We start from the raw sequence: 12,380 nt of genomic DNA on the forward strand, positions 1-12,380 counted from the left end.
AGTATTATATTAGATCAGTGTGTGCAATTTCTTACATATATACAACCATCACATCAATCAGCATCATTCACCGTATATCAATATACACTCACAATGTTACAAAAAAGCTGCACAGCAGCATCACAATAGCGGATCAAAACTAAGCAGGGAAGAGTAAGCCGTCAGCCCCGCCACTAAACCATACACTCACGTACATAATGCATAATATTTATTATATCTAACCTGAATTGTGATCCTGACCGAGGCACTGAAGCGCAAAGATGCCTAAAGGACCCCTGTCTTCCACTTCCCCCTAGATTTTAAACTACTAATCCTTGTGAACCAAACTGTTGTGTACCTATAGTGCCAACTCATCTGGAAAACCCATCAAGCGTGCTGCTTGTAATCCAGAGATGGAGCAAGTGCACAGCATAATGCATCTTGTTAATTATTATTTATACATTGGCCTGTCTGTCCATGCCCCTGCCACATGCCCATTCTCGCAAACATATGCCCGAACGCTGGGCTCACCGTCATCATGATATTCAAAAGACCTTCTCAAACAGAAGGCAGCAAGCATGTCCCAAGTCCCCGTGGATGAACAAAATGCACAATTCACCAACGATTTCTCAGCTTTCATGTCCTTGATGTTTCTCCAGACATAAGAATTCCTGAAATTCTTAAATATACCCCTAAATAATCTATAGTTTCTCTTCTCTTCGGAGTGTAAACAACCAGGCCAATCACATATATAAAGACTATCACCACGAAACCTACTTGCAAGAAGTTTATTACCTTGTTCTCTGGTGAGATTCCAGATATCACTGGCCAGATGGGGATCACCTAGGTTCCCTTTCTTCCATTTTTTTGCATCACAGTATTGATGATCACCAGCCTGGTCATACGAGGGGTTCTCTTTTCTTTTGACCTCAATTGGGTCTCTTGAATTGTAGGTGACCCCCAGTGATTTATGCGCAGCTCCACTGGGGCTATCAATGGACTTAGAAAACTCACTCGTATTTCCTACAACTCCTGCCGTTTCTCCAATTGGAAAATCATCATCTGTAATTTCTGCATTTAAGCATTCTCTCACCGCCCTTGGATGGACTTGGCAGCTCTCATCCATCTCCCCAGTTGGAATCTCTGTAGCTCCATTGGGCCTATCTGGAATTTGTCCATTTGAGCACTGAGTAATCCCATTGCCCATCTCTACAATCACGTTATCTGAAACCTGATTCAGCGTATTAGCAAAATTCCTGTTTTCTCCATTTCGGCTCTCTGCAGCGTTGTCTATGATTTTTCCACTAGGCCATTCTGGAACTGCGCACCGATTGCTTTTACAGCTATCACCCATATCCTCAGTTGGATTCTCGGCAACTCTATTAGGCTTATCTGGGATTTGTCCATTTGGATCCTGTGCAACTCCATTACCCATCTCTCCAATTCGATTCTCTGCAACTCGATTTAGACTTTTTGCAATATTTATATTTTCTCCATTTGAGTTAACTGTACCTCCACTTAAGTCAGCGTTAACTGCAACTTCTCCATTTGGGTGCCCTCTACTTGCACACGAATTGCCTTTACAGCTCTCACCCGTCAGCCAAATTGGGTTCTCTGCAGCTCTATTGGGCTTGCCTGGAATTTGTCCATTTTGGTTCTGTGTAATTCCATTACCCATCTCCCCAACTGGATTTTCTACAACCTGATTCAGCTTATTTGCACTATTCCCGTTTACTCCATTTGGGTTCTCTGCATCTCCAATTGAGTCAGTGTTATCTTCAATTTCTCTATTTGGTTCAGCATTAGCTGCAATTTCTCCAATTGGGATCTCCGTAACAGCACATGGATTGGCCCCAAACCCATCCCCCTTCTCTCCAATTGAGTTTCCCGTAACTGCACATGGATTGCCGCGAAACCCCTCAACCATCTCGCCAATCGGGTGCTCTGCAACCATATTTGGCTTCTTTGCAATTTGCTCCCTTGGATTCTCTCCAACTCCATTACCCACGTCTCCTCCACTTGGGTTCTCTGGAGCCCTATTTGAGTTCTGTACAATATTTCCATTTGGGTTCCCTGCAAAACCTCGATTTCCAATCCCTGAAAACCCCTCTTCCTTAGGGTTTGGAGTAAACCCTAGCTCTGCCTCGTATTCAACATGGAAGTTGATATCATCAAAGATAGTCCATGGGTAGGCCGAATAGCTTTCACTCGTTCCTTCACTGCAAATATTACTAATGGGAGGAGGCAACCTGGTCTCGACAGGGTACTGGTGGCTGGGGCCGATGGCTCTCTCGAGGCCAAAATCGGTATTTTCCAGTAGAATACCGGCATGACAGAGGCCCGGGCAGCAAACCGCCAGTTTCTGAAGGGCTGACCACCCGCCGGGCGGCTCTGCGGGACGATCTGCCCGCCCGTTGGCCTGCAAGAGATCGGCCACCACCGCAGGGATGACTCGCATGCACCTGCGTTTCCAGCAAATGCTTCGTATTATGGAATTGAATAGCGGGCAAACACAGGCCAAACTGGCCAAGTGACGGGGGTCCTCTTCAAGCTTTGAGAATATATTCATCAGAATGTCCTCTGAAATACTGCTGAATGAAGACGGCTTCTCTCCTAAATCGTTTTCCTCTGCTGTAACATCCGCCATTCTAAGAAAACGGGGGAAAAATACAATTCGAAACAAACCAAACCAAGAGTACGTTGAAGATCAATATCTTGTTGTAGCGACGGACCAAACTTATCACAATTCAACCTCGCATACTTTACAACAGCACGGAATGACCGATGTTAATTACTACTGCTATAAAAATTTATGAAAGATTATTTTATCGACGGGCGCAACATGGTTGGCCATGCTACCTCACAGTTGAATCGACGGGCGCAACATGGTTGGCATATCGACGGGCGCAACTTGGTTGGCCATACTACCTCACAGTTGAATCGACGGGCGCAACATGGTTGGCCATACTACCTCACAGTTGAAACGACGGGCGCAATAGGTGTTTTCACACTGTCGTTGGATGAACCAAGACGCGGAGGGCCGTTGATGGAGCGATGCTTTCGAGTAGGGTTCGACGGTTGGAGAGCAGACGGAAGACTTTGGAGACCTGCTCCCGCCATCGCTTGGGAGTCCAGATGCATCGCATCAGCGATGAACCCATTTCCATAAAATAAATTATGTGTACAAAGTAATGAATATTATAATAATAATGTATACACCATTGAAAATCGTGTATCCACCCTGTTAAAGGTTCCCATTGAAAACCGTGTATCCACCATGTTAAAGGTTCCCATGGTTTAATGTTTCAACATTGCTTTTTACATAATTTATAGATGTGGATTTGAATAAATATTTATTATTATTAGTAACGAATTTATACATAATTTATAGATGTGGATTTGAATAAATATTTATTATTATTAGTAACGAATTTATGAAGACATGACATAAATCTTAATGCAATTATATAAATTAAATGAAATGTATGAGACATTAATTTATTATAAATATCAAAACATTTTATGATATGTTTTAGGTTTTTAAATTTGAAAAAAATCCAGACTAAATAAATAATAAAATTATTATTCTTGTTATTAAAAGAAATGATATATAAGTTAAACATATATACATTTAAAAAAACATGAAGTGATATTCATAACTATGGAGATTTACCCTCGACTTTACCATGGAGTTTTTTAATTTGTAATTAAAATTTGTTACAATACCATGGCTTATGAATACCACCTACTCCAAAAATTATAGATCACTTCATATGATACTTTTCATATGACATCTTTCTAATTAATCAATTTGATTAAAGAGCCAAAAAAATCCAACTAATTTGTAGATAAATCTCAACCTTTAATTCATGTGTATTACTATGAATATTCTAAAATATTTTGTGGAGGTTAAATCCTACCATCCACTTAACTATTATTAATAATTAAATTACAAATCTAAAAATTCTATTCCAAAATAAACAAACCTATCCCCTTAGGAATCAATAAAACAATTTATAATTTCTAAAATTTATATTTAAATATATTAATTATAATATTAAAATTTTCCTATTTTTAGTGAGAGATTTATTGCCATTATAAAGGCAATTTGTCATCTCATTTTTAAAATAAAAATAAAATATTCTTTAAATTAAAAAATATTGTTGACTATAATAAAAAAAAAATATACATATTTTGTTAACTCTATTTAAACTTTTAATTTTTTTAAGTAATTAAAAAAGTAAATAAAAGTGATATTATTTTATTTTTATATTTCAATAACATACATAAATAACTCGTTTTAGTATTCATATTAATTAATTTATTTTAATATGCATTTAAACGTATATGTATATATATGAACAACAATAAAATATTTCGAGAAAAAGTAATTAAAAGTAAAAAAAATGAAAAAATATTTAAAAATATATTAATAGAAGGAGAAAGCTTTATTGTAATGTAATCATAAATAAAATATCACAATGATTTCAATGTCAACCATTTTACATTTTATATAATAATAATAATAATGATGATGATGATGATGATGTTGTCTATATTATAAAGTAATTGAAAAATTAACTTTTATTTGTATAGCATTTAGATATCATCCTTTTATATTTTGACCTTATTCTTAAGGCTTAATTTTTAATAGAGTAAATATTTGTTGGAGTTGCATGTGTAAATTTTTTTATTCCATGTGTTTACTAAATCTTCAAGAAATTGATTTCATTTATGCATTCAATTATCAAGTCTCTCGACAAATGCAACTTTTAGAGATCAAATTTTTAAGATTAACCATTACAACCCAAAACATTTATCCTCCCTACTCTTACTGAATCGTGATTTAAGATAGATCTATACATTATTAGTAACAAAATTAAATATAAAAGTTACCACACTAATAACAACATAATCCAATATAATCAACTCATCAAAATGCAACCGACACTGAATAAACTTATCACAATTCAACCTAGCATACTTTACAATAGCACGGAGTGACCCATATTAATTACTACTATAAAAATTTATGAAATATTATTTTGCCCATCACATCTTAACCAAGAAGCTCATGACAATTCAACCAACATACTGTACACGATACTTTACAGTAGCACGGAGTGTCCCATATTAATTACTACTTCTATAAATATTTATGAAAGATTATTTTGCCCATCACATCTTAACCAAGAAGCTCACGACAATCCAACGAACATACTCTACAAGAGTACGGAGTTACGCATTTTAATTGCTAAATCTGTAAAAAATTATGGAAGGTTATTATAGCTCGCGTAAGTATTCATGTCGCATTTCACCTGTCAAGTTTATAACCAATTCAACCTACATTCTTTACAAGAGATCGGAGTTACCCATGCTAGTTACTAAATCTATAAAAAATTATGAAAGATTAATAAAGGTAGCGTGAAATCCTTTTGATCATTTTTATTCTCGTCACATTTCAGCTGTCAAATTCATAACCGGCCGTTGATCATTTGTATTCTTGTCACATTACACCTACCAAGTTCATAACCTTACCGTTGGATCACTTTTATTCTTGTCACATTACACCTGCCAAGTTCATAACTTCACTGTTGGATCACTTTTATTCTTGTCACAATTTATCTGGAAAATTTATTTTTCCAGGACGAAAAAGCTCTATTGTATTTATATAAGATATATAAAAAAGCCACATATACATATTGAAAAAACATAGCATATGACCTCGGAAGGATTTTCAGGATCAGCATATAAAACCATAGTCAAAATACTGGGGATACAGGGCCAAAAAGACCGAGCTCCCACCATCTGAAGAAGACTGTAGCCAGGAAGCAAAATAAAGAAACAGCGAATTACAATCGGCCACAAAACAGCCACATAAAGATAAAAAACGCTGAGATAAGTTCCTGTGGGGATAAGCCGCATCATAAGACTTTGAGATCAGCCACAGCAATAACGCCACACACAAAAAAATACTACGTTGAGATATGTTCCTGTGGAGATAAACCACATCAAAAGATTACGGAGCTGTGGATATATAAAGCTGGAAAAAACAAAAACTGGAAGGACCAAAAGATCTGCAAGCAAGATAATTTAATAGTTAGAAGGATAAAAATCCTGTATGAAGAAGATATCCCTTTCAACAGAGATCTGAAGATGCCAAAAACCAGGAGCCTCAAGAAGACCTTTTCTCGACAGAGCATCTGCCTGCCCGTTTTTATCCCTGTAGATGTGCTGGATTGAGCCATCCTTTAGAAGATTCCAGTAGAACTTTATCCTGTCTAGCCAACCAATGAGGTGAGGACTGGAGATGGAATTTTTTCCTTTGACATATTCCACCATGATTTTTGAATCTCCGTAGATAGAAACACCCTGAAGATTAAGGAAGAGACAGAAGTATAACAGGCCAGCGAGGGCCATTGCCTCGGCCATATTGTTGGTGCCTCTTCCCCCGTTCCATGACATTAAATATTTTGTGTCCTTATCTACTATAATATGAAAACCACAGCCACATGATCCGTTTTGCTCGGCGCCATCAAAACACGCCCTCGGCATAGATGAGATTTCCATAGCGGGATCGATGCCAACCTGTTTCTTATGCTTGGGGGCGGAGAGAGGGACAGCTTCATAAAGAGAATAAATGTTAAGAAGGATATCCAGGAGGGGGGGGCTTTTACCTTTGAATATGAAGTTATTGCGCCATTTCCAAATGCACCATACAAAGATGATGAATATTGTCCTCCATGACTCTATTTGCTCACTGTACTAGATGAAAGAGTCCTTTATAGAAGCATGAGACAAACGCTGAATGCTGAAACAATTCTCCAGAGATGACCATAGTTTCTGAGTACCCAAACAGCTTATGAATAAGTGATAGTTATCTTCCTCTGCAGATCTGCAGATGGGGCAGTAGCGCGGACCCTGCCATCCCCTCTTTCTTAAGTTCCCCCACGCAGGTTTTTGTTGTGAAATAGTAACCACGAGAAAAAAACCATTTTGGATGGGCACCTCACTTTCCATAATACAGGAGGGAAGATAAAACTGTGTGAAGACTGTTTTTGCTTGATCAAGCTCTGATAAACATCCTTTACCCGAATGGATTGCATCCCTTTTGCATTTTTCCAAAATAAAGCATCATGTTCCGACATGCGGAAAATGCCATTGTTCCTGAGCTTTGTCCTGAGCTGGTCCCATTGAGCAGCAATGTCATCCAGCATATGCAAAGCCTCCGCTTCGCACCACATGGGAATAGGACCCTGCCACCTCGATATTAAATCGTCCCAGAAAAAAACCCCTCTTTTGTGGAGGAAAGCGAGAAAGGATTCTGGGACAATGATCTCCTCCGAGCCACTTAGAAAAGAATCTTTTCCAATAAGGATCTTCTTTCCAGATTGAAAACGCCATATCAAATTCTTCAAAAAGAATTTTTCCATTTTACGGAGACTTAACCAGATTGACGATCCATAGGATGGACCAATCCTTTCCTTCCTGAACCAGAAAGATAAATCCTTTCTGCCTAGATACTTCGTTTGAATAGCTTTCTCCAGGGCCCTTCATCGAATATACCCCTCCATAAAGATTTGCATAAGAGAGCCTTACCAAAAGATCGCATATCCAGAAGACCCCATCCCCCCATGTTCTTCGGCAATGAAATATGGGACAGTTTCGTGAGATGATATTTGCTTCTTCCTGCCTGACCTCCCCAAATGAAATTAGCAGTGAGCTTATTCATTGATTTTATTATGCTTGAGGGAAGGAAGAACAAATGAACCCAGTAGACAGCCAACTGGTTTAATATAGACTGTGCCAATACTACTCTTCCTGCCAGAGAGAGACATCTGTATTCCCATACAGATATTTTCTTGTAATATCGCTCTGGGATCCATTGCCAGTCCGCAGATGAGTAAGCATTTGCCTTCAGTAAAAACCCCAGATATTTGATTCCCCCACTGATGGATCGAGTCTCAAAACCGAAAAGAGAATATAACCAGTCTATATCTCCTTGTTGAATGTCATTATGATAAATAATAGATTTCGAACAGTTTATCAGCAGCCCCGTTGCCCTCTGGAAATTTTTGAGAATTTCATAGTATGAAAGCCATGTGATTCTGCATAATATCCCAAACAAAATGATATCATCCATGAATAACTTATGAGAGATCACAACATTTCTGCAGATGTGCAACGGCTTGCATCTATTATCCTGTACAGCCTTGTTTATAAGTACACTGAGGGAGTTCATAGATAATATAAATAGCAGTGGGGATAAAGGGCATCCCTGGCGAAGGCCTCTGGATGCAGGGAAGAAAGACGATGGAAGCCCAATTATGATAACCGCATAATTCACCTTTTCCACGCAAGCCATGATCCAGTTTATCATGCCGATCCTCAGCGCGATCTTCGCAAGCAAACATCTAATAAATCCCCAGTCCAAACAATCATAAGCTTTACGCAGATCGATCTTGAGTATGACTGCGTCGTTCTTTTTTGCATGAATAGCATAAAGACCTTCTTGTGTTGTTGCCATCGCATCTAGGATATTTCTACCCTGAAGGAATGCATGTTGGTCCGGTGATAAGGATGATGATAGGATTCCTTTGATTCTTTCAGCAATTATCTTTGATATGATTTTATAGGAAATATTACACAGTGAGATCGGGCAGTAATCCATGAACGACTCTGCATTCCCTTTTTTTGGAATGAGAGCAATATTTGTGGAGGCTGTTTTTTGGTTGATGCTACCCGACATCCTCGTTGCTTCTACCATCTTTAACAGGTCTTGCTTGATTAGATCATAAAAATGAATAAAAAACTCTATTGACCAGCCATCCGGGCCAGGGCATTTGTCCCTTTTAAAAAGCTTCATTGTTTTTAGCAACTCCTCCTCGGAAACTGGTTGAAAAATCTGATCATTTAAGGCCTCGTCAAACATTTGAGGAAACACTTCAATGCCCCATAGAATATCCTGGAAACTGTTGTCTTCAGATCTCTTATACTGCTTCTCAAAAAAACTTACTGCCTCCTTTGAAATTTCCTGTTGTGAATATAGAAAACTACCCTTTCCATCACTTATTTTCCAGATGGAGTTCTTTTCCCGCCTAGAGGATGCAAAGTTATGAAAAAATCTTGTATTCTTGTCGCCTTCACTTAGCCATAGCGCTCTGCTCTTCAGCCTCCAGAACAGTTCCTCTTGTTTCAATAACTTTGTTTTCTTCCTTTGTAATTCCTTTATGTTAATCCTCATTTGGAAAGATAATTTATGAGCAGCCATGGCTTCCGTTGCTTGATCCAATTCCACTTGAATTTTCCAGAGGTCGATCTTGTTTGATTGTCTTTTTTTGTATTGCCACTCTTTTACCACCCTTCGGATATGATCCACTTTTTCCGTGAAAGTCAATAAGAACGAACAGGGATTGGGCGATGACATCTCACTCCAGGCATTTTTAATGAGTTCATTAAACTCAGGGTCCTCCAAATAAGTCTTGTTGAATTGAAAGGAATATCCTTTTCTGAAGCCATTTGCCCTCCATCCAAGCACAATCGGTCCGTGGTCTGAAATGAAGACCCTCTCTATCGTTGAGAAAGGCATGCCCATCACATCGATTACGCTGGCATGAAGAATAAATCTATCAAGTCTCTTTGCTATATAGGCCTTTTCATTTCTTCCATTTTCCCACGTCGGATACAATTGGGGAGGGAGAATATCCACAAAATTTCTTTTCAGAAGCTCGTTTTTTATTCTCGCAGCCAGTGGGTCCCTTTTCCTATTGCTGCCCCATATTTCATCCACCATGTTTAGAGTGACATTCAAGTCCCCTAGAGAGATGCAGGCAAGCCCGAAGCGGAGTGCAAAATCGGTAATATAAGACACGTCCAGAGAAGGAAAAACAATTTGCACAAAACAGAATAGACACTCTTCCGCAGAATGTAATCTAATCATCCGGATGAAAGAGGGAATTAAGAACCCACGGGTAGGCACAGCCAAGCGAATGAAGACTTGTCTAGGCAGAATATATGCAAGAGAGGTTGAAGTTTTCTTCTGGCAATCTTCTCCCCTGGAGGGGAGAAAACTCCGGGCAGTCAAACGAAAGGAAGCTTGTCTAGGCAGGAATCATGCAAAAAATCCGGAAAGTTTTCCTCTGGCAGAATGACCCTTTAGGATTTCTCTGATCAAAACGAAGGAAGGCTTGTCTAGGCAGAAAGCATGCGTAAATTCCGGAAAGAGAGAGGTAGTAGATTTCTTCTGACAGAATGACCCTTATGGTCTGCAGGCCTACATGCATTCGCTGATAATACGCACCTGTTCAGCGCTCATATGCTCTTACCCACAGTGTCGGTCTTCAGTTGGTTGATATTACCAGCACCCCGCTCCGTCGCTGCCGCGTCTCCAAATTCAATCCCTTACCTGGAAAATTTATAACCAACTGCCAAACTCATTCTCAGAAAAAGTTTTACAAAATATCAAATTCCAGACCTTTAATATAGCTCGCAGGTCGAGCAAACTTTGCAAGCAGCCTTTCATGGTGTGGATTGCTATCCTAATTGGCAATGTCTACTTGTACTCATTGGCCACAACGCGATCTAAATATCCCAAATGACAATGACTACCTGTACTATATCTCGGCAAGGAAGGCCAAGCAAACTTTGCAACCAGCCTTTCATGGTGCGGATTACTATCCTAATTGGCGATGACTACCTGTACTCTATGGCCACAAGGGGATCTTACTATCCCAAATGACAATAACTACCTGTACTCTATCGCGGCAAGGAAAAGCAACGTGATGCTGTTGCGGGGGTTGGTGTGAAGGCAGGCGAACGTTGAGCCTTTTGATAGTCGGTTATTTCTCCACGTGAGCTGTGGAACCTCAATCACTCTTTTACATTATTCACCTCACTTCTCCTAAATGTGATCATAGTTAAAGCATTGAGGAGTAATTATGAGTTGTATTATATATATATCTATATTTTTCAATAAACGTGGTTGATATTAATCAGTCTAATACACAACCATCCACATTAGTAAATAGTAGGAGGCGGCTGCGTCCTCGTCGTAGTTAGTAGTTGTACTTTATATATATTTTTTATTGTTTTTTAGATAAACGTGGTTGATATTAATCAATCTTATATCCATTGATCTAATACACAACCAACCACATTAGTAAGCAGCGGCGGCTTCGTCGTCGTCAATTGACATATACTAATAGATTGTTATTATATAACATTATTTTTATTGCCATCTATTATTATAATCAACCTAAATACACAACTACATTAGTAAATAAGGGTGGTTGTGGTTGGTTGTGTATTAGATCAATGGATATAAGATTGATTAATATCAACCAAGTTTATCTAAAAAACAATAAATTAATTATTATATAGCATTATTTTTATTATCATATATTTATTATAATTATTATTAATTGGTATTTATTGGATTACAAAAGCCTAAATTCAATTATTGAATCCTTTATAGAGAAGCTATTGCATTCAAAGTTCAGCGTTTTGAACAGGTTTGTTTGCAAGTTTCAAAGTTGAGGTCAGATTTAGCGTTTCTTAAAAGATGCAGAGACTCCTCCATCATCCCTACCTTCCCGAATTTAACTGCTGGAGGCTCTGTTCTAACTATTTAACTGCATTCTATATCTGATCATTCAACTTGTCCTGATGATGAATCAAACTGGTTGGTTCAAAACACATCGACAAATATTCTATCATGTGATTTTAGCCGAAGAATTATCTTAATTTTGACATGGATCACAGAAGCCTAAATTCAACTATTGAATCCCTGCACGGAAAAGCTATTGCATCCAAAGTTCAGCATTTTGAACAGGCTCGCTTGTAGGTTTCAAAGTTGATGTCAGATTTAGCATTTCTTAAAAGATGTAGAGACTCCTCCATCATCCCTGTCTTCGCCCAGATTTAACTGCTGGAGGCTCTGCTCTAACTATTTAGCTGCATTCTAGATCTGATCATTCAACTTGCACTGATGATGAACCACACTGGTTGGTTCGAAACGCGTCGACAAATATTCTATCATGTGATTTTAGCCGAAAAATTATCTTAATCTTGACATGGATCACAGAAGCCTAAATTCAACTATTATATATTTATCAAAATCCATATCATTAATGGTATAGATTTAGTTAATAAATATAAATTATTAATAATAATAAATTTAAGATATTAATATATTAAATTTTTGAAATTAATATTATTATTGATACATGCTTTTAACGATATTAATAATATTTATAAATCTTACTATTAAAAAAAATTAAGGCATTAATATTATAAACCCATGGGCTTTAACAAACCCAAGGGATTAATAAACCCAACAAATGATTAAAAATATGTAAGTCGAAGGTTGGACCTTTCTATTTCATAAAAACATTGCTCAGGTT

The 12,380-nt window shown here is 37.9% G+C and overlaps 2 protein-coding genes across 2 annotated transcripts; both read right to left on the bottom strand.

The window, feature by feature from the left end:
• Window positions 1–308: 308 nt before the first annotated feature.
• On the bottom strand, window positions 309–2,762 carry LOC149194957 (uncharacterized). The gene has a single exon (XM_089405201.1). The coding sequence runs from the start codon at window positions 2,624–2,626 to the stop codon at window positions 431–433; it is 2,196 nt and encodes a 731-aa protein (XP_089261327.1). The 5' UTR covers window positions 2,627–2,762; the 3' UTR covers window positions 309–430.
• A 3,310-nt stretch (window positions 2,763–6,072) lies between these two features.
• Window positions 6,073–6,549, bottom strand: LOC149194958 (uncharacterized). Its single transcript, XM_089407852.1, has one exon. The coding sequence runs from the start codon at window positions 6,547–6,549 to the stop codon at window positions 6,073–6,075; it is 477 nt and encodes a 158-aa protein (XP_089263978.1).
• Window positions 6,550–12,380: the final 5,831 nt, after the last annotated feature.

The sequence above is a fragment of the Pinus tabuliformis genome, chromosome 2_2 (assembly GCF_031772625.1).
Source record: "Pinus tabuliformis cultivar Carrire ecotype Pingquan chromosome 2_2, CPIR1, whole genome shotgun sequence".
Classification (NCBI taxonomy): Eukaryota; Viridiplantae; Streptophyta; class Pinopsida; order Pinales; family Pinaceae; genus Pinus; species Pinus tabuliformis.